The sequence below is a fragment of the Peromyscus eremicus genome, chromosome 14 (assembly GCF_949786415.1).
Source record: "Peromyscus eremicus chromosome 14, PerEre_H2_v1, whole genome shotgun sequence".
Taxonomy (NCBI): domain Eukaryota; kingdom Metazoa; phylum Chordata; class Mammalia; order Rodentia; family Cricetidae; genus Peromyscus; species Peromyscus eremicus.
In genome coordinates this window covers 58,903,088-58,926,122 of record NC_081430.1, presented here as the reverse complement: position 1 = coordinate 58,926,122, position 23,035 = coordinate 58,903,088, and the positions used below count along the sequence as shown (strand labels likewise).

General features: G+C 45.2%; 1 protein-coding gene across 12 annotated transcripts in view; it reads left to right on the top strand.

The window, feature by feature from the left end:
- Nucleotides 1-4,671: 4,671 nt before the first annotated feature.
- The window catches only part of Mok (MOK protein kinase), a 35,743-nt gene continuing 17,379 nt past the window's right edge, over nucleotides 4,672-23,035 (top strand). For 5 of the 12 annotated variants that reach the window (XM_059279043.1, XM_059279048.1, XM_059279047.1 and 2 more), the window contains exons 1-4: nucleotides 12,737-12,848; nucleotides 14,309-14,423; nucleotides 20,980-21,069; nucleotides 22,557-22,627. In XM_059279043.1, the coding sequence (XP_059135026.1) occupies nucleotides 12,794-12,848; nucleotides 14,309-14,423; nucleotides 20,980-21,069; nucleotides 22,557-22,627 (331 nt within the window). In that variant the 5' untranslated portion in view covers nucleotides 12,737-12,793. Of the gene's footprint in view, nucleotides 4,871-12,736; nucleotides 12,849-14,308; nucleotides 14,424-16,190; nucleotides 16,298-20,979; nucleotides 21,070-22,556; nucleotides 22,628-23,035 lie in introns of those variants that run through there. The other 7 variants (XM_059279046.1, XM_059279045.1, XM_059279044.1 and 4 more) reach the window with 6 other exon arrangements.

The following is a 23,035-nucleotide window of genomic DNA, read 5'->3' as shown; positions in this document are numbered from 1 at the left end:
AGACCGGAGCGCCCCTGTCTTAGATCGCCTACAAGGTTTTTCAGACGCCCTGTACCCAGCTGTCTGGCTCCTCCTCCTCTCCTGAGTTCCAAGCACAAGGCTCTCTCCCACGCGTTCTCGCCTCCCCCGAGCTCTTTCTCTGTGCATTACCCCTTGACCAGATGGAAAAACGGTCACCCAGGGCTCCAGAGGAGGCGGCCTCCCACAGAGAACCCAGACTTCAAGGAAAATGCTAGTTGCCTGTCCAAGGCCTGACTCCGCAGTAACGAAGCTTTCAAACATTCCAGGTCAGAGTTCCGAAAATCTCTGCAGCTAGAAACCTAGTATACTAACGCCTTTACTATGGCTAAATCAAACTCGGAACACGGAAATCCAGGCAAAAAGTAAAGAACCTCCCAACCTTCCAGCATCCCGTCGCCAGCCGCAGCTGGAATCTTGGCTTCCTTCCTGCGCATCTGAATCCTGTGCGCGCTCTTTCTTTTTCTTTCTTCCTTCCTTCCTTCCTTCCTTCCTTCCTTCCTTCCTTCCTTCCTTCCTTCCTTCCTTCCTTCTTTCCTTCCTTCCTCCCTCCCTTCTTTCCTTCCTTCCTCTCTCTTTCTTTCTCCCCCTCTCTTTCCTTCCCTCCTTCCCTCCCTCCCTTATTCCTCCCTCCTGCCCTCCTTCCTTTCTTTTTCTGAGTTTGATCATTTAGTTGTTACTCTTAAAGACTTATTTTTGACTGAACTCAGAAGAAGAAGCTCTTAGCGAGGGCAGCCTACGTCTCTTGGAAATCTGTTCCTGGAGTTTTTCTTCGGGTTCCTTCATTCTCTTGGCCAAAAGTTTAGCGTGTTCGGCAGCCTCCTCGTTCTTCTCAGTGCCTGTACGCAGCTTGCGTTCACTGTGCCCTGAGTTTCTGACAGCTGGTGGCTGGGAAGATATGCAGCTTCATCTTGACAGGCCCTGACATTCACATTTAGCTTTCTTTCAACTCGCGGCAATTTCTCCCGACTCAGCTTTCCGAATACTGAGATTACAGGCACGCGCCACCTCGCCTGGCTCGAAAATGCCATTGTAAACCGTTCCTAAGCACAGTAATGCATGGAGTGAATAGGACATAAGCTTTTCTCAAAAACAAAACAAACAGAAGACTGAGCAACCACCCTGGCATTTTAGTGTAAATTCGGGCAACACCACGGACTTAGACTAAAATGGTAACTGCTTTGTGTCTGGTAAACAATCACTTCACAGATTCCTCTAAAACCAGACTCAGAGAGGTGTCTCATCGGGCAGAGGCAGGGGGTCCGATATAAGTTCCGGACAGAACCTGTCTCTGCAAGCTAGTAAATAACTTAGCTGGGCTAGGCCCCCCGGCATGTGCGAAGTGGAGGCAGGGGGATCAGGAGTTCAGGGTGGTGCAGTCGAGTTCGAAGCCACGTGAGTTTTGCGCTTCCCTTTACCCCAGACTTCCACAAGACTCCTAATGTCACGCCGGGCGGTGGTGGCGCACGCCTTTAATCCCAGCACTCGGGAGGCAGAGCCAGGTGGATCTCTGTGAGTTCGAGGCCAGCCTGGACTAACAAGTGAGTTCCAGGAAAGGCGCAAAACTACACAGAGAAACCCTGTCTCGAAAAACAAACAAACAAACAAACAAAAAAGACTCCTAATGTCAGTGACCGCAGGCTTCCACGAGCCGGTTTGCAATCTACTTGCACAGTCCCTGCCCCACCTCCAGGTGTTTATACCGTGAATCGTCTCCCACCACCACGTCGTGCTCTCCAGAAGGCCGCAGCCAAGCGGACCTCAGCAGACACTGGTAGTTGGAGCCGGGTCGGAACCTGGCGGGGAGGTGGAGGCACGAAAAGCACCCAGGCGCACAGGGCTCCCCGAGGCCTCGGCACGGCCAGGCGCAGTGACTAATAGTGGACGCTAGGGGACACCCGAGACCCACGGAAGTCAGAAGCCATTAAATGGCTAAATAAATGGTACTAAGTATTAAGTTTTCATAAGGGGTGGATGTGTCTCTTTATATGTAGCATTTTAAATAGACTACTTTCTGAATTTTTACTTGTTCGCTTTTTTTTTTTTTTTTTTGGTTTTTCGAGACAGGGTTTCTCTGTGTAGCTTTGCGCCTCTCCTGGAACTCACTTGGTAGCCCAGGCTGGCCTCGAACTCACAGAGATCCGCCTGGCTCTGCCTCCCAAGTGCTGGGATTAAAGGCGTGCACCACCACCGCCCGGCCTTGTTCGCTTTTTTGAGAGTATCATATAACCCAGGCTAGCCTCATAGCTGAGAATGGCACTGAACTTTCTCTCGCTTCCATCCCCCAGTGGTTGGGAATATAGGCGCTCATGAGTATTTTTATGCCGTGCTGTGCTGACGTCTGTGCCCAGGGCTTCACGCGGGCTAAACAAACCACGAAATGAGCGCACCTCCAGACGTTTATTTCTTCCTGGTAGAAGTTTTTGTGTTGTCCTGCTTTTCCGTTGCTTAGTTTTCTACATGAGAGTCACTGATCTGATTGGATTGTTGAATTCCTTTTTTAAAACAGTCCAAGGCATGAGATCAGAGAGCAGTTGTATTGTTTTGTTTGTTTGTTTGTTGCTCCTAGTTGGAGACTCCCTTCCAGAGCGTCCTAATCTGGGTTGGCTCTTCTCTACGCCCATTGCCCAGCTCATCTCCCCATCTCCCCCGCATGCTTTGAATCCCATTCCTCCTGGCCTGTGTTGGATCTCCTTCCATCTACCCCAGGGTTTTGCCTCCCTCACTTACTTTTACTTCGGACTCTGGACATCCGTCATCCATTGGTGGCTCCTGGAAGGTGTTGAGTCCTCCTGGCCTGTGTGATTTTGATTTTGTCCCCACCAGACCAATAACTGGAGAATTGTAGACCAGAAACCACTGTCCCTCAGCAATCAGAAGGCCACACTCTCTGTCTTTTATGTGAGATGTTCAATGTCATGCCGCAACGCAATCTTTGGGATGTGACCAGCTTTGCTCCTTAACTTGTCACCTTCCGTACTGCGTTGTCACAGTCTGTATGTTGATATGGAGCGCTCAGACTATCTGAGCTGATTCTCTTGGCTTATTCTCTCTTTAATGGTCCATGCTTCTAAGCTTGAATTTTTTCTCTCTGTAGTGGCTAGTGATCCGACTCAGGACCTTGCACATGCTGAGCCTGTGTCCAACCACTGAGTTATGGCTTGGCCCATGCCTTTGTCTTTTATCTTTCTATTTACATTTTTAAAATTTTTACTTAAGGCCCTGGAACACACAGACACAAAGGGGACAGAACATCTTCCCTATAGAAACTGAACTCCTGCTTGTTAATTCTGGAATGGGGGTAGGGAGAGAAATGGAATAGAAAACGGGAAATCAGAATTTAAATGTTTCATTGCACAACATGTGCTGTATCAAAACTGTTAGAGAATAAAAAAGTAGACGAACAGAAGGGCTTTTCAGATGTTGCTTCTAATTTGCTAAAACAAATCAGTGTTCCAGGGACCGATTTGAAACACATCCCTCCCTAAAATATGCACATGGTTGGAATCCTTTTTGCACAATTTCTTCTGAATGTAGAAAAAGAAAAAGCACAAGCAGTTGGAAGCCATGGACTGCTGAGCTCAGGGGGCCACCAGCAGGTGACCTTGACAAAGCCCTTTGACACTCTGGGACTCCAACAACAGGATTTATAGCTTCTGCAGCCCAAGTCAGCAAAGCGTGTCTCTGATTTACCTGTTTAATTAGCTCAGAGGGTAAAATTTGTCCTGCATCCTCAGTACTCGCTTAAAATCAGGCTTGCCCCTAGACAGACAGGAATGTCAGAGAGGTGACAGGTGCCAGAGCTCCCTGGTTTGGACAAACATTTATTGAGCACTTGCTGTGTGACAGACCCTGTCAGGCCTCAGGCAAAGCCAGCCAGAAACTGTGTAGAGCACCGGAGACATCTGCCTTAGTCTGCACTGCAGCCCCTTGGGTGAGGATATTTCAACCTCACTTTACAGTAACAAGAATTTAGGGGGCCGGGTGTGGTGGTGCACGCCTTTAATGCCAGCACTCGGAAGGCAGAGGCAGGAGGATCTCTGAGTTCGAGGACAGCCTGGTGTACAGAATGAGTTCCAGGACAGCCAGAGCTACAGAGAAACCCTGTCTCGAAAAACAAAAATAAATCCAAAAATAGACACCTCCGCAAAAACAAAACAAAACAAAACAAAAAAAATCCAACTTAGGGATCTTGACCACGCTGCTTTTCATTATATATCCCCAGTGTCTGCAACAGTGCTTGCAGCAAAACAAATGTTTGCTGAAAAAGTAAAACTTACAAGTTACATAACAGTCGCCATATACCCGGCTGGTAGCTGCTCAACTGTAGGTGTTGCTACAGAACGGGCGCCAAGGGGTGTTACAGTCACTTAAGGCTCAAGGACATTGTTCGCGCATCAGGTTCCACACCGCTACATTCTCAGGAGAGCTGGGAAGAGCCAGCCCCACCAAAGTCGCCTACTCACTAAGGTAAAAAAAATTGTACTTCAGTTTAAAGCGGCGAGAGACGTTGCTTAGCGACCAGAGGCGGCAGCCCGCATCGCGCGTGCGCGAACGGGCCGGCGTTTGGCTTCTCTTTTGCGCATGCGTGGGCGGCTGCCTCAGCAACACGCTCCTCCGCCCCCCCCCCCGGCGGCGGGGGTGGGGGGGGTTAGAGACTGACGGTTGCTAGGGCGACAGAAATACAATATGGCGGCCGGGTCCTAACGCTCTCCAGGCAGAGACCACCGGGAAGGTCCACGAGCCGGAAGCCGCCTCAGGAAAGCCGAAGGCCGGTACCACGGTCTCCTCGTTTCCTTTCGGCCCGGGGCAGACCAGGGGCTGTCGCCGTCGTCCACGTTCAGGATGAAGAGTGAGTGGGGCCGGGGAAGGGCCGAGGGTCCCCGGGGCCTGCGTGGCGGCTCCGCCGCGGGCTGAGTCTGGCTCAGGCACCTCGGCGAGTTTGGGGAGTTGAGTGTGATTTCATTCATCCATTCTTCACTCATTCATTCGTTCGTCCGGCTGTATGTGAGATCGCACCTAAAATTCCCAGACATTCGGCTGTGGGCTCTGAGCGCCCACAGTGTGGCCCCCTGCCCTTTAGGGACAGCGGCTTCAAAGCAAAGCTAGCAAAGCTAGGCTGTGTGTCTTACTTTTTGAGTTAAGCCATGGAGTTTTTGAAGCAACCTTTCAGTGGAATTTAAAACGGTCGCTCAGAAGTTGGGAATTAAGGCAATCATTCTAGAAAATAGAAAGACTGAAGAAAATGGACTTATTGTTGCGTTTGTGGGTAACTTACCTTGGGACGGCAGTTTGTTTTCACAGCTATACACTTAGGACTGCCTTTTATAGCTGTCTGTAGCCAGAGGTGCAGAAAAATTGCAGTTCCTTTTGCTATTAAGATTAGATTATGTGTAGTTACAATATTAAGTTTACATTATATTTTGATTGTCATGCAGTAATTTCTATGTACCGTAAATCAGATAACATTAAAAAAAATAAGTGATCTCATTCACCCTTCATCAGGCATTTTCATTTCTTCTGTCCAGTAGTATTTATGTGGTTAGCACTTCTATTTTGGGGGTTTTCTTTGAGAGCAGAATCTCATTTAGCCCAGGCTGGCCTTGAACTAGATAGATAGCTAAGACTGGCTTTGAACTCGTGGTCCTCCTGCCTCCATATTTCAAGCACTGGCATTACAGGCTGTGCTACCACGTCCAGCATGTTTATCATTTTCATTAAAAGCTGCAGTTAAAATGCACAGCCTACAAACATCTTTACACGTTTACTTAGTAGTGCCCACTAATAGACATGTTATTCTCTATTCATCTTTTCCTCCCCAAATATTTCATTTTCAAATGTGCAGAAGAACTAGGAGGGTACCCTGCATATTCCCAACTCTTTCATTATTTTGTCTTGTGTTGTGTACTGATTTTGCTCTGGTGTTCTTTGTTTATTGACATTCGTTTCTTTACACTGAGTTAGTTGTAGACATCGTGACATCTCACCACTACTAGTTCAGCAAGTATCTACCTAAGGGGCAGGGACTCCATCGAGGCTGGGGAGGTGGCTCACTGGATAAAGTGCTCGCTTTACCAGTATGAGAACTTGAGTTCCGTCCCTTCCGACCCCCAGAAAGCCAGAGGCAATGGGCCTCTCTGTAATCCCTGTACTCTTGCAGCAAGATGGGAGGTGGAGACGGAGAATTCCTGGGAGCTCAAGGGCCTTTGCTTTGGCTACTCTGAAGCAAACAAGAGACTCTGTTTCAAACAAGGTGGAAAGTGAAGAGCAAACCCAAGGTTGTCCTCTGGCCTCCACACACATAGCATGGCATGCGTGTGTCTGGGAACATTCACCTCCCTCACAGAACAGGACATTCTCCTACACAGTCACATGGTACCATAGTGACACATACACGTACACACATTTTTTTTTTTCATGTGCAGATATATTTAGGAGATATGACTCTGCAGTCCAACCGTTATTTAATATACAGTTCCTATTTCAGTCCTTTCAATTAACTCAGTAATGTCCATTGTAGTTATTTTGTTTCCAGAATCCAGTCAGAACCACAAATTATATTTTGGTGTCACATTTCTCTGGTTTCCAAATTTGGATTCATCTGATGGTTTTCTCATGATTAGCTGTAGTTTAATTAAGTACCCTTGTAAGTGGTTGGTCAGTGTTTCCCGCCAGAGTGGCTGGTGTCAGCTTATTACGTTTTACTGGTTAGACGTGATCACTGGTCACTCTGCTGACCCGCCTTTGCCCTTGGATCCTTTGTGCTCCAGGCTCTAGAGGCGGCCACTCTCACTGTGTCCTGTGTGTGTTTGTGTACGTGTGTGTGTGTGTGTGTGTGTGTGTGTGTGTGTGTGTGTGTGTGTATCAATCCCTCATAGTGATTCATACTGATTTTATTTTTAACTTTTTTGCTTTTAGTTTTGTTGTTGTTTGAGACACCCTGGCTGGCCTAGAACTCACTGTGTAGACCAAACTAGCCTCAAAGTTGGAGCAATCCTTCTTCCTTTGTCTTCTGAGTACTGGAATTATAGTCTTGTGCCACTGAATCCCTCCCTTTAAGAAAGATTACCGACAGGCAGTGGTGGCACACGCCTCTAATCCCAGCTCTTGGGAGGCAGAGGCAGGTGGATCTCTGTGAGTTCGAGGCCAGCCTGGTCTACAAAGCAGATGCCAGGACAGTCAAGACTGTTAAACAGAAACCCTGTCTCGAAAGAAAGAAAAGAAAAGAAAAAGAAAGAAAGAGGAAGAAAGATTACCTTCATATATTCAGAGGCAGAGGCAGGTGGATCTCTGTGAGTTTGAGGCCAGCCTGGTCTACATAGCAAGTTCCAGGGCAGCCAGGGCTACATACTAGAAAGTCACTGCCTTAAAAACCAAAATCTCATGCAGTAGTGTGTGCCTGTAATCCCAGCATGCTTACTGTGGCATTGGGGGCAGATACAGGATGTTTTCAAAAAGCTTGTGGGTCAGGCCTATGCAGTAGTAAACACAAAAGACCTTGTCACAGGTGAGGGAGAAAGGAAGTGAGGACCAACCAGAGGTTTTCCTCTCACCTCAGCTATGGTACCCCCCCACCCCCCCGTCTCTATCTCTGTCTCTGTCTCTGTCTCTCCACACACACACCATATACACACACTTAAAAAAGAAGAAACAAAAACTCAGAAAAGTTAAAGATAGATATATCATAAAATGCAAACATTAATCTTAAAATTTTTTTATTCTATATATATGGGTGTTTTGCCTGCTTGTGTGTCTATGCATACAGTGCCTGGAAAGGTCAAAACAGGGATCCTTTAGAACTGGAGTTACAGTCATTTACGGGCCGCCATGTAGGTGTTGGGAACCAAATCCCAGTCTTCTGCAAGAACAGCCAGTGCTCTTAACCACCAAGCCATCTCTCTGATCCTGTTTAACAATTTTTTAAAGTGAAACTCAAGTCAGCCACAGCAATTTGACTTTCTTTCCTTTTTCAAGGCAGGGTTTCTCTGTGTAGCTCTGGCTGTCCTAGATCTCTCTCTGTAGCCCAGGTTGGCCTGGAACTCACAGAGATCTGCCTGGCTCTGCCTCCCGAGTGCTGGGATTAAAGGCATGCACCACCACCACCACCACCACCACCACCTCATGGCCAGCGGTTTGACTTTCTAATCCAGTGGTTCTCAACCCTCCTAATATACTGTGACCTTTAACACAGTTCCTCATATTGTGACCCCAACCATAAAATTATTTCATTGCTACTTCATAACTATAATTTTGCTACTGTTATGAATTGTAATATAAATATCTGATATGTAGGATATCTGGTATTTGACCCCCAAATGGGTCACAACCCACAGGTTGATAACCACTGTTCTAATACAATACAGTCCAAAAATAATACTAATACTCATGTGCTGAGAAATGATGGTAGGAAAATATTAAAAGTCTTTGTTTTCTGTAACCAATCCATTGTATTCCCGTACAAGCAGGAATCTTTGTAAATTTAGTAAGGACACAGCAGTTCAACGTACAGGGTGTTTGAGGTTCAGTGGCACTGTGATTTATGATGGCATTCTCTGAGCTGGCGCACATGTTATATGCTCAATCCCAAGGCTGCACTGAAGTGGTATGACGCAGCATGGCTAGGTGCAAGAAGCATCTCAGCTTTATTCTTGTTTTGATTTTGAATCACAGGTGGTCATTGTGTGTTCAGAAACCTTCTCCCACCCCAGAAACTTTTAACTGTTGGCCAAATTTTTGGTGACACTCACGTTTAGTCAGTTTTCCTGTCCTTTGCCTTGTGCATCATTTGCATAGTGAGTAGCAAGGTGTTCCAGGGTGAAGTTAAGAGCATGGGCTCTGGAGCTAGGTAGATGCTGCAGCCAGGCATAGAGCTAGGCAGACACTGCAGCCAGGAGCTGGGTGCACACTGCAGCCAGGCATGGAGCTAAGTGGACACGGCGGCCTCAGGCCCATTACTGACCTTTCTTACGCTGGCTTTCTTCATGGCTGTAGTGTCCATCTCAGAATAAATCACTCCAATCTGCTAGGAATCAAACCTGGGTCCTCTGGAGGAACAGTAAGGGCTCTTAACTGCCATCTCTCCGGCCCCCTCAGCTCTCATCTTTAAACAGGTATGGTAACAATTGTCTCCAGGGGTAGTAACAGCCACGAGAGGATCTGTTCAAGGTTCAGATGAGATGCTCTGTTTGTCATGGCACTGTGTCTGATGCATGGAAATTAGGAGTGAACACCTTGCTGTCCCAGTGGAAGACAGGGACATGAGAGAGGAAAGAATCAAAGTATCAGTTCCTTACTTTGAAAAATTTTGTCTTTATCTAATCTAATTGGAATCTTAATTTTTTTCCCTGTCTGGAATATTTATTTGTTTGTTTGTTTGCTTATGTTTTTCAACACAGGGTTTCTCTGTATAGCTTTGACTGTCCTAGAATTTGCTCTGTAGACCAGGCTGGCCTTGAACTCACAGAGATCCATTGAGATCAAAGGCTTGTGCCACCACCACCCAGCCTGTCTGAACTTTTTAATGGATTATTTAGACATACTTAAAAAAAAAAAAAAAAGCAAACTTACACACACTAAAGGGTGATAATGGTTTGCTACTCTATCAGAGATTTGTTTTTTAGAGAAGCAAACAGTTTATTCAGTGCACTCTGAAAAGAGCAGCCGGCCTGCTCGCTCGCCAGGGAGGTTTACAAACTGCCACTGTCCCTTTTCAGTGTCAGTGCTTTCAGAGAGGTTGCAGGGCGTCTCAAACCACCCCTGTCCAGTTTCTCCTAGTGTGCACATACCTTCTGTTTTTATAAACAGACCCACCAGTACCAGCGTTTGAAATAAAAACAAACGGAGACAATGCTGGCTTTGCAATAAATTCAACCAGTACGTTTTCAGTTGGTTCCGGGGTCCTCCCTACTTGACCCAGTTGGTCCTATTTAACATTCTTAAAGTGCATCAGTTTTCCGAGTGTGCATACACAGTTGTAATAGAGATTTTCTTGGGGGCAGCAGGGTTACTAGTGGCATGCATTTCTAGTAGCAGACTGCCTGAGTTAGTGAATGTGGTTTAAATTGAAGTGGTTATTGGCTTTTGAATAATTTTGTGTTTCTGCTATGTTTGGTAATCCAGGTCGCAATATTGCTCACTACAGAAATAACTAATTAGGTACAGCCCTTTTTGTTGAAAGTCCTGATCTAGTTTTAGGAGTGTGGTTTAAACTACTTAATCTCCCAAAAAGATTCGGATGGGTGGACTTCCTCTCTCCTGTAAACTCTAGCTGTACTCCACAGTTAACCTCTTCAGCCTTCTTACCAGACTGTAGCTGTTTGGTGGGCATGACCTGCTCTGCGGATCACTGCCAGCATCACGTGAATGAAAGCGTTACCCTCAACACCTCAGGTTCCACAAAAAATGGGTTTGACCTCTACTTTTCAAGTGTTAATAGGTTTGGATTCCACATATACAGATTTAATTTACCAAGAGTGAATAGAATTTTAATTGGCTCAAACGGACTCCCCTATTGGCCATAGTCTACTTTTTCCTGTCCTTGGCGCCTGTTTTTTTCCACCAGATAGCTGCTTATTCCCATTAGTGTGGGACAGGACGCTATTTCATTCCCAATAGCAGAGCTCTGTACCCTCCTGCCCAGCTCTACCTTGTGCCTTCCATGCAGGCCATGCTTTCGGAAGGCCTGTGAAATAGGCCAGATTCCCTTGTCAAAAAAGGTACTTTTCCTGGGTGTTTTCCCAGAGGGCTTCCTTTGCTTTTTCTCTTCCTACCTGTCATTCTTGTTTTATACCCCAGACTTTCTGTCTGCCAGCAGAGCCGGGGGAAACAAGTGACCCTTTATCAGTCCCAGCCATCAGTGGGGGAGCAGGTTCAATTTGTTGCTGGTTGGATGGTCTGGAGCCAGCTAGGGTGCTGGCACACTCTGAGTTTGTGTACTTAACCATTTTAAAGTTCACAGTTGACCTATTTTTTTTTCATTTTCAAAGCAAGCCTGCTCAATTTACTTGTGGTGAAACACATTGGAATGTATAGTGTCAGATTCCTCCTCCTCCTCCTCTAAAGTTGACCTCTCATCTACAGCCTACCCACAGACGACCTCTCTACATTGATCTCACCTTTAAGACAGTTCATTTATTTTCTGTGCGTGCTTACCAGCAGGTTCCTTGTTTTCTTAAAGGTCTTGAATGCCCATCTTTACAACATTTGAGATAAATACATTCCTTGTGAGCATTGAACAGTATAGAAAAGGGGAGGAAGAAGATCAGACTCACCTTTATTCCTCCCCAGATACAAATGGAAAACAGGAGGTTTTTGCATTCAGTTTTTTTTTCTATGTACACGTATGGGTGTTTATTGCCACTCTTTTTTTTTCTTTTTTCTTTTCCTTTCTTTCTTTCTTTCTTTTTTTTTTTTTTTTTTTGGTTTTTCGAGACAGGGTTTCCCTGTGTAGTTTTGGTACCTGTCCTGGATCTCGCTCTGTAGACCAGGCTGGCCTCGAACTCACGGAGATCCCCGCCTAGCTCTGCCTCCCAAGTGCTGGGATTAAAGGCATGCGCTACCACCGCCCGGCCTATTGCCATTCTTTTATTTTTACTTGACATCATGTCTACACATTTTCCCATATTTCTAATTATTAGTTGAAAGTACAGTTAGCAAAATATAATATTTCAACTTAATGGCTGTTCCATAAAACCTCCTTAATAATAGGAGATGATCTTAGAAGTTTCTAGTTTAGTTTTGCCATTGTGACATATGACAGCCATATTTGTCTCGAAATGTTCATCTGTTAGGATGTCTCCCGAGAGTGGAAACTAGTAATTTCAGAAGTGTGGACTCTCTTACACGTACTGTGTGCTTAGTGTGGAATGCTCACACGGGGCAGAAATGAGTCAGCAGAACGCAGAAGCAGGTTGCATTTCCCTGTCCCCAGGAAGCACATGGGAGGGAGGAGGGTGTCTCTGGGGTGCTGCTATTCACTGCCACGTTAGTGTCCCCATCAGTTGTGGCATGCCCTAGATTGAACACATGTGTTTGTAGGACATCTTTGCAGATGTCCTACCCTTTCTCTTACATTTGATTTGTTCAAAACCATCAATATCCAGTCCCAGGGGATCCAACAGTGTCTTCTGGCCTCTGTGGACACCAGACACGCACGTGGTGCACAGACAGACATGCAGACAAAACACCCATACACACAACAATTTTTTTTTTCCGAGACAAGATTTCTCTGTGTAGCCTTGACTGTCCTGAAACTCGCTCTGTAGACCAGGCTAGCCTCACACTCGCAGAGATCTGTCTACCTCTGCCTCCCAAGTACTAGGATTAAAGGTGTGCACCACCACCACCCAGCAATTAACATTATTAAACAATGCAAAAAGCAGCAACAACAGAAATAATTTCAAGCCAGACCTGATGGTTCACAGGTTTAATCACAGCACTATATAAAGAGATCCTGTCTTAGAAAACAAACAGAAAAAGAAATTTGACCAAGGATGCAATTGTACATGCATGCAAGTGTGATAAGGATGCCTCCTTCAGGGCTGGGCAGGCTGCTTTGTGCGGATGCAGCCTAGGTCTGAAGGCCAAGGCTGGCTTAGGCTTGGTGAGGCTGGTTCCCACAGTTGCTTCTGCGCTGCACCCCGTCCATGTTCTCTGTTAGATAGACCCAGCTCCCCACCTTGTCTTCCTCCTAGCTTCTTCTTCTGCTTCTCATTCACAGGAGCTGCCTTGAAGCTCTGCCACTGGGGTGGTAACTTTCTTCCTACCATGTTTGCTCATGGGGTTTTGTCTTTTGTGGTACCAAAGATGGAACTCAGGGCCCCCTACACTAGGTAAGCACTCTCCCACTGAGCCATTTCCCAGCCCTACTGAGAAGGCTCTTGGCCTGCCCTTTGCCCAAAGGTCTTGTGTTGTTCAGCTTTCTATGGCCCCACGTTGGAACACCAAAATGTTGTTGTTTGTTTTTGCTCTTTTGAGGGGCCCGCCACCCAGCTCCCAAATAAATCACACACGGAGGCTTATTCTTAATTATAAATGTTTGGCCTTAGTTTGACTTGTTTCTAGCCAACTTTTCCTAATTTTAAATTAACCTGTCTATCTTTTGCCTCTGGGCTTTTCCTTTTCTATTCCTGTATACCTTTCTTTGTTTCTTACTTGGTGGCTTGCTGTGTAGTTGGGTGGCTGGTCCCTGATGTCCTCCTCTCCTTGTTCTCTCCTTCCTTCCTTCTCTCTTTCTCCCATATTTCTCCTTCTATTTCTTCTCTCTGCCTGCCTGCCCTGCCTGTCCTTTCTCCTGCCTCACCATTGACCGTTCAGTTCTTTATTAGACCGTCAGGTGTTTTACACAGGCACAGTCACACAGCTTCACAGAGTTAAACAAATGCAACATAAGCAAAAGTAACAGCCCTTAAAAGAATATTCTCCAGCAGTCTTGTAGTCTTCATCTCCTGTTTGGTCTGTAGAAACTGTTCCTGCCCAATGGGACTTGTGCTCTCAGCATGCTCCCATCCCTTCATTTCTACTTGGAAAGCAGTGATTCATGCCTGTGCCTGCCTTTGCCTTGAGACACCCTGTGAAGGCATCTAGTCATATCCAGCCTGACTTCCTGTCACCTTCCCTATGCCAGGAGGTTGTGGACACTTGGTTGAGGACAGGCAGCAGAGACTACAGTCAGCCCTTCACTGCCTGCTTGCAGGGGTCCAGCAGCCACTAGAGCCCTGTGCTGTAGGGCTTGTTCACAGGCACACTCCACTCTAAGGTCCACACTTGCTGTTAGTCGGGAACTCTAGATAGATATTTAAAGCAGATCAGAGGCTTACAATCCATTGCCCGGCATGGGGGCAGTGGGGGCAGCAGTGGCAAAGCCAGCAAAGCCAGGGGCAGCTGCTGACAGCTCTCAGAACATTAGGCCAGTGAGAATGTGAGGAAACTATGGCAGAGGGGCTGGGTGCTCTGTAGGACCAGGGCGGGTGAATTTCAGAAGACTGCTCAGACGCTGTGACGTCTGCCCAGAGCCACAGCCCATGTCCTGTTCCTCCTGCTCCTGCTGGAGCCATTGAAGCCTCTCACCTCTGTCAGGGACAGGGATCCCCATTCCTTCTCTGCAGGAGAGCAGAGACCACTAGCTAGAGCAGGAGTTGGCCTTGCTGCCAGCACAGCTGAGCTCTGGGACTGGGGGGAGCTAGGAAAACTGATCCAGTGCCTTGTTGTGAAATTACACAGAGATAGAAAGTTTGTTAGGGGAAATCAGTACGAAATACATGCATAAATTAAACTTTATTTCTACTTACAGACTACAAGGCAATTGGCAAGATAGGAGAGGGAACGTTTTCTGAAGTTATGAAGATGCAAAGCCTGAGAGATGGGAACTACTATGCATGTAAACAGATGAAGCAGCACTTTGAAAGGTATGTGAGCAGGCACGTTCTGACACAGGTTGGAGTCAGTAAGTCATCTCAATGTTAGTGGGAGCTTGTATTCATTTAAAAGTCTGTAAGCTATAGCCAGGTGTCCTCGGATAGGTAAGAGTATGAGCTAGTGTGTTTAATACACTAGGGTGTTCTCTTGTCCAAGTTTATAGTGATGTCAGTGATTAACACCTACAGCATGCATTGTAAAAGTGTGTTATACTTTGTACAGTATGTGTATGGTGGGCTTTTATAAATCAAACCTCAGTGAAATGTCATAGAGTTCCTAGAAACTTATTCACATGAATCAATTAATGTATCAATACAGTAGAAAAATAATATGCAGATAGGAACAGAGAAAATTTTGCTGTTTGTAGGAAGCTGTAGTTTCTTATGAAGCTTCTTTCTTTTATTCGTTTTTACAGTATTTTTATTTTGTGTGTATGAGTGTTTTGCCTGCATGTATATCTGTGTACCATGAGCATGCATGGAGGCCAGATGAGGTCATCAGGCCCCCTTGGATCTAGAGACAATTATTAGCTGCCGTGTGGGTGCTGGGAATCGAACCTGTCTCCTCTGGAAAGGTATTCAGTGCTCTTAACCGATAAGCCATCTCTCCAGGTCCTGGGTGATACTTCCTATGCTGTGGCTTCATCCCACGTAGCAGCCTCTTAAAGTCTTAGTCAGCTTCTCAGGGAGCATCACACCAAGGAGTCAGAAGCTGTTGTGTGATGGAATAATTGCTGGCCTCCTTGTAACCAAGAAATGTTGCAATAAGAGATTTAAGCCAAATGGGTTTGTTTTTATATCAAAGAAATTACTATTTTAAACATCCAAAGAAGTTATGGAAAAAACTTAGTAATTCTCCCATACTGATATAGAACCTTTTTTTTGCTTTTGGTTCTTTATTATTACTATTTTATTTTTTAGATTTATTTTATGTGTATGAGTGCCTGCATGCATGTATATGCACCACATGCTTGCCTGGTGCCTGCAGAGGTCAGAAGAGGTTGTCAGATCCCCTAGAACTGCAATTATGGATATGCAAATATGAACTACCATGTGGGCACTGGGAACTAAACTCCAGTCCTCTGGAAGAGCAGCCAGTGCTCTTAACCACTGAGCCATCTCTCAGCCCCTGTTGTTGTTGTTGCCATTATTATTATTGTTATTTTGTTTATGTGTGGGAGTGTTTTGCCTGCATGTGTGTCTGCATTTGTGTGTGTGTGGTGCCTGTAGAGGCTGGGAGTGGGGCTATCAGGGTTTCCTGGAACTGGAGTTCAATACTTGCTAGCCTTCTAAATAGCCATTCATTGCCCACCTCTTCATTTGATCAACATCCCTTTTACTATTTGGAAAAGTCCTTTTTGGAATATACTAAAAGACCACAGTTTCCACCAGCCAAAGACTAAGAATGTCATCAGATTGCATCTGAGGCCTATTGCAGAGAGCCTGCTTTGCTGGAGCTTGCCTGCCTGGTGTTCCCACCAGTGTATTTACTTCACGTGTATTTATGTAGGCCTGAGTGTATGTATGTGTATCACATGTGTGAGTGCAGGTGCTCTTGGAGGCCAGAAGAGGGTGTCAGATCCTCTGGAACTTTAGTCACAGGTGGCTGTCAACCAACCACCTGATGTGAGTGCTGGGAATTGAACCCAGGTCCTCTGCAAAAACAGAAAGTGCTTTTTAACTGTTTGAGCCATCTCTCCACTAATGTATTTCAAAGTACACTGATGAAAGATTTTCTTTGTTCTATTACTGTGAGAACTTCAGGAAAATGTTACCCACTTTGGAACATGGTATCTGAGCCCAACTCCTGGGCCACGGTCACTCCTGTGTGACTCCAGAATAAACCATCTCTTACTCTCTTTGAGGTGAGAGCTGTGCACTTGCATGTACAGCCTTTACATTTTGTGATAAGCAGAAAATGAACAAGAAGATAATAATTCTGTAAAGTCTGTGGTTCATGGTGGGGGCAGACACTGAACCTGGGGCCTCATGCATGCTAGGCAGGCACTCTACCAACTGAACAGCATCCCACAACCCCACATCTCAGCAATTTATGAGCATAGTCTCCTCATGATAAATAAATAAATAGCTGGGCGTGATAGCGCGCGCTTTTAGTCCCAACACTCAGGAGGCAGAGGATTGCTGATCTACGTGAGTTTGAGGCCAGCCTGGTCTACAAAGCAAGTTCAAGGACAGCCAGAGCTGTTACACAGAGAAACTCTGTCTCAGAAAAACAAAAACAAACAAACAAACAAACAAAAAACCCAGATAGGCATGGGTCTACATACTGAATTACAGGCCAGCTAGGGCTGTAGTAAGATTCTGCCTCAAAATATAATTAATTAATTAAATGAAGAAGAAAAAGAAAGAAAAGAAATGAGTAGGTGCTGGTGAGGGTGTAGACAAAAGTGAGTGCTCATACATTGTTGATGGGAGTATAAATTAGTCTGGTCACTATGGAAGTCAGGATAGAGGTTCCTCAAAAATAAATAAAAAATGAGCCAGGCATGGTGGCACAGGCCTTTAATCCCAGCACTTGGGAGGCAGAGACAGGCAGATCTCTGTGAGTTCGAGGCCAGTGTGCTCTACAGAGTGAGTTTCAGGCCACCCAGGGCTACACAGAGAAACCCTGTCTCAAAAAACAAACCAACAAATAAACAAACCAACCAATAGCAAGGACAACAAAAGCCCCACAACTATAGTAACTACACCTCCCATACCCAGACACACCACTTGTAGGACTCAGAGTGAAGGAGACACTCTGCAGCACTGTTTCCAGGAGCGGAGTTGGGAGCCAGGATAGATGCCAGGATAGATGTCGGTCAGCAGAAGAGTGGGCAGAGAAGATGGAGTTTCTAGACATGAGGTGATTTTTTTTAGCCATAAAGAACAACAAAGTTATATCACTTGCAAGAGGAAAATAGATCCAATTGGAGAAAATCATATCAAGCAAATTAAGTTAGTGTCTCAGGAAGACAAGTATTGCCTGTTTTTCTCATTTGTGATTCCTAGATTTATACAGATCCCTTCAGTTATATATGTATATATGACACGGAAATAGAGAAGAACTGTCTGGGGAACTAATGTGGTGGGGTAGAGAGCAGGGTGGGTGTGGAGGTATGGGGGATTGCAGGTAAGTACAGTATTTGTTTGTGGAGATACCCTCCCACAGCACAGCACCACCCATAAACTAACAACAGAAAGAGCCTTGGTGACTCCTTCCCCTGGGAACAAGGGAAGATCAAAGGGTGTGTGTGCATCCATCAGTATGGACTCCAAAGAAAGCTTCCACACAGTTCTTTTGTTCCTTCCTTCCACCTAATTCCTTTACTTCCCTTCCCTACCCCAAAATATCCCACGTGTTGTCCCTTGGAGGATGGTCTAGAGGGGTGTTCTTTGGAATCACAGATTTTTTTTTTCTTTCTTGTTTTTATCTTTTCAAGACAGCATTTCTCTGTGTGTAGCCTTAGCTGTCCTGGATCTTGCTCTGTAGACTAGGGTGGCCTTGAACTCACAGAGATCCACCTGCCTCTGTCTCCAAGTACTGGGACTAAAGGCATGTGCCACCAACTGCCCAGTGGAATCCCAGATTTTTGGTTCTGTTTTGTTGTTATTTTGTTTAGGTTTGGTTTTGAGACAGAATCTTATTGTGTAGCCTTGAATGCACTGTGTAGACCAGGCTGTCCTGGAACTCAGAGATTCACCTGCCTTTACCTCCTGAATGCTGGGATTAAAGGAGTGTGCCACCATTCATGGCTGGAACCTCAGTTCTACAGTACAGTATCTAGATTATGTGTAAGGATTCTGGGACCAAAAAAGTTCAGAACATGTTAAAGGTAAGCTGTTTCACTGGGGGTGGGGAGTGGTGGGTGTCACAAGCCTTTAATTCCAGCACTTGAGAGGCAGAGGCAGGTGGATCTCTGTGAGTTTGAGACCAGCTTGGTCTACAGAGCAAGTTTCAGGACAGCCTAGGCTACACCGAGAAACCCTATCTTGAAAAAAAAAAATCAAAAAACAAAAAAAAGATAAGCTATTTATTTCCTTTTCTCCTCTTTTTTCTCTTCTTCCCCTGTCTACCCCCTTCTTCTTTCTTCTTCTGCTGACAAGGCCTCATGCACCCCATAAATAGCTGAACTCATTGTACAGCCGAGGATCACCTTGAACTCCTGATCCTTCTGCCTCCACACTCCAAGTGCTAGGATTTCAGGCATGCATCATCATACCCCCCTTTTTATTTTGTAAGGTTTGGGGGGGAACTTTTGATACCAACTTTAAATTCTGGCCCTCTAGGAGGGACTAGGGTGGGCCTGTTTCTGAAGCATTTTAGACGTGGAATTTCCTTGCAAACATTTTTCAGGGCCAGTGAAATGGCTCAGCATGGAAAGGTGCTTGCTGCCAAGCCTGATAACTTGAGTTCAGTCACTGGAAATCACATGATGGTAGACTTGTGACATAACATAAGTGCATGTCCATGTGCTCATACACACATACACACATGCACAATAGATGAATGTAATGATAATAACAAAAATAATAAAAAAATTTTTCTGATAATCATGCTCTATAGAACACATTATAGGAAGCTGTGTTTTAAAAGCATTTAAGGGAGTTGCTGGGGGTGGGGGCGCACGCCTTTAATCCCAGCACTCGGGAGGCAGAGCCAGGCAGATCTCTGAGTTCGAGGCCAGCCTGGGCTACCAAGTGAGTTCCAGGAAAAGGCGCAAAGCTACACAGAGAAACCCTGTCTCGAAAAACCAAAAAAAAAGCACTTAAGGGGGGCTGGAGAGATAGCTCAGCAGTTAAGATCACTGGCTGTTCTTCCAGAGGACCCAGGTTCAATTCCCAGCACCCACATAGCAGCTCATAACTGTCTGTAACTCCAAGATGTGACACCCTCTTCCAGACTTGCAGGCAAAACATCAATGCACATAAAATAAATAAATTAAAAAAAAACATTTAGGGAGGCACTTTTGCTGGTGGAGGATGTTGGTGGGGCAGGGGGTACTCAGCCAGGGAGCCATGAGCAGGTATAAAAATGCACAAATGCTGAGTGATTCCTCGAATGCCTGAATGCGTCCATCCAGGTTGTGAACAGCTGCTCTGGGCCTCCTTTTGTACTGCCTGGCCCTCTCAGCACATCTAGACCTTACTGAGGGCTGGTGCCAGTTCTGCCTGGCTCCAGACTGTGGCCTCTGCTTTTCCTGGTTGTTGTCTTGGGGCACATGTTGCTAACATTTTGAATACTGTGCTGGGTCAAGGGAGGAAACAGGGAAAGGTAGTCAAAGCTATTCTTCGATTCTCGTGGTCTTCCACTGTTGGCTCGTGGGAGAGCAGCCTACCACTCAGCCTTCCAGCTGATGCCTAGCTCTGCCATGATGCTAGTTGTGGGAATTTTCACTGGGTCCTGGGCCTTTTTCTGGGTAACATCTTTCATGGCTCAGTAAACTTATTTCAGAGGAGAAAGCAGAAGTGTACTAATATGCTGTTAGGTTTAACTTCTCAGAGTAACTAGACAACATGCTGAACTTTCCACATGGGAGAAGTTGGTAGAACAGAACTCAGGCGGCTAACAGGAAGACAGACATCCCTAGTTTCTTTTGGAGACTCAGAGAATGAAGTCTCTGGAACATTGGGTCATTTGGCTGGGTGTGACACCCCCCCCCCCCATAGCCCAAAATAGGGTGGTTTCTTGAAAGGGTTCTTCTGTAGCAATGGCTAGCCTCATGCCCTTGCACTGGTTTTGGTAGGTGTTCTGGATGTTGGATCATCTGGGCCATGGTGTCATCGGAGACCTTTCAGGGGTCTTGGCTGGTCAAACCTGATGTATCTTAATCTGGAACAAATCTATAGCCTCTGGCTTTCTGTGGAAATAAAAGCAGACCCTCCTTTCCAAAGCAACATATCCTTACATCCAAATTTTGAAGTCAAGGTACCTTTAAAATACACATATTGGCTTAACTCAACAGCTTTTAAGATCAAATGTTTTTCTGCAGTTAAAAATCCCAAAGACAACACAATCCAGATTCTCTGTGGAATATCCATCTTTACGTGGCTTATTTTTTATACTACCTTTACTGTCTCTTTAAAGACTTTATTTTTAAAAACTATTTCTTTATATAACTGTATATATTCCTTTTTCTCTCTCTTCCAAGTCTACGTACATTTTCAAAAAAAATTGTAAAGCATTTACAGTCTTGTTCCATCTGAATCTGTCTTATTGTGAATCTATTGTTTTAAACTGCAGCATTACTAGGGCTAAAATAGCCCTTGATTTGAGGGCTGGGATGTCGCTCAAGTGTCTCCCATGCACATGTTTGATTCCCAGCATCAAAAAAGAAACCTTGAATTTTGTAAGATAATGAAGATGTATGCCTGATTTATGCTTAATTTTAATTTCTGATGGGAAAAATAAAACTTGATTAACTGTCTGAAATACAAGTGAGGGAGGTTTTACATTTTGATCATGGGAAATAAATATGATTTCATAACTCTAGTTTTCTAGTTGACCTAATTGTAAATTAGTTGTGCATTTTTGCCTACATAATAGTATTGAGCAAGTGAACAATCTGCGAGAGATACAAGCACTGAGGCGCCTGAATCCACACCCAAACATTCTCACCTTGCATGAAGTGGTTTTGTAAGTATATTTGAGCTTGGAAAGTTATCTAAATTAGAAAACTTGATACTAAAGATTCAGTTTATCTTTATCATGGGTAGACATTTAAAGTATTTGCTTTGTAGCTGAGAGAATGACAGTTATCACTTCATCTTATTTTTATTTGAGCAAATTGTGTCTCATTTCTATTATTTTGGTGTACCCAGGTTTGGAAAGCCTGTGTCTTCAGGGTTTGGCTCCTGCAGCTCAGTCAGGTCTCCATGCCTTGTTATGAATTGCTTTCTCATGAAAGCACAGCCCCTTCTTATCATAATTGATACAGTTTCGTGGCATTTTTCATTTGTGTTTGTCGAATAGTTTACCTGTCAATCAAGAAGACAGAGCATAGCCACAGCCCTGGGGTGCCAACCTGCCACTGTGTTTGCATTGTGTTTCTGATCTCACTGGGCTGGGAAGTCAGGGTGCAGGTTCTAGGACCTGCCATTCTGTGGGTTGATGTGGTAGGTGTAGAAGCCATGCTGCAGCTTTCAGGGAACCTGGCCTATCAAATTCTTGAAGGAACTCATCTGCCAACTAAAGTGTAGTAGATGTCAATCATAGGACAGCATAGTTTAAAATCAAAATGCTGGGTCCTGTCGTAGCTGTATGGCCTCTTGGCCTGCAGTGTTCTTTCCAGTCAGCTCAGCCACACATGGGAGGCCAGCATTCATCTGTATTGTGCACAGTGCCAAGGTCATGGGTGCAGGACAGGCTGCAGAGGCAGACTGGAGGTGCAGAGCAGCGTCTGGGGCAATGTAGTTTCCCTGCTTAGGGTCTGAGTAAAATAGGATAAGCTTGTTGGTGGACCCTGACCCCATGGGAGTGATGGCACTTGCCTTTCTTAACAGGTTTTTGCGTTTTGCCCCCACTCATTGTAAGTTATCTTGATTACATGAAGTAACATAGATCAATTAAAACTAAAGGTATAGCTGGGCATGGTGGCACACGCTTTTGATCCCAGAGCTTGGGAGGCAGAGAATGGGTGGATCTCCATGAGTTTAAGGCTCTATGAGTTTGAGGCCACCCTGGTGTACATAGTGAGTTCCAGGACAGCCAGAGCTACATAATGGAGAGACCCTGTCTCAAAAATCAAAATGACAAACAAACAGAAAAACTAAACATGCAGCCACAGAGCTTGATCTAAATCCATCTCCCCCATTGTTTTGCTTAGCCACCTCTCAAGCTTTTTTCTTCTTTCTGCTGGTAATTAATGTTCTATTTTCATGACATATCTTTTTTAAAGGTGATTTTAGAGCTTTGCTTTAGAGTTTCCATAGTATTTTGTATTAGTTTTATCCTAAATGTTGATTTAAAGTCAAAATCTGTGCTGTTTTAATAATCTCATGGCCATTATGGTCTCTTGTGAGAATGCCTTATTTACCAAAAATGTGTACAGATGCATATTAAAAGACTTGATTATGTTTTCTGATTAAGAAGAAAAAGTATTTAAAGTCTGCTTTCTTCTGCAGTGACAGAAAATCTGGTTCTCTTGCACTAATATGTGAACTTATGGACATGAATATTTATGAGCTAATACGAGGTATGTAGAGTATTTTGAAAGGTAACCTGAGATGATCTTATAACGAATGTTTGTAGTTACATGTGTGTTGTAGTCATTGGAGTGCTGTAGTGACTGTAGTGACAGGGAAGGTGCAGTGTACAGCTGCTTCACCAGGCCCAGGAGCCATTGTTCTGACAACCTCTTGGAGATGACTGGAGCCACAAGCTTCCTGGGAGATCCTGTGATTTGGATGAGGCTAATGCTAGAGGCAAGCCCTTCTCACAGGCTTCACTCTGAGGTCGCCTTGTTTCCCAGCTCGTCCCTTTGCTCAGCATTCTCTTCCGTGCTCCCAAGCAGCTGAGCTCTCCCCTGGACTCTCCTAGGGAAGGAGCATCCCTCCTTGCATTTGGAGGCTGACATATCCCATATTCCAGGATGCGCCTTCGT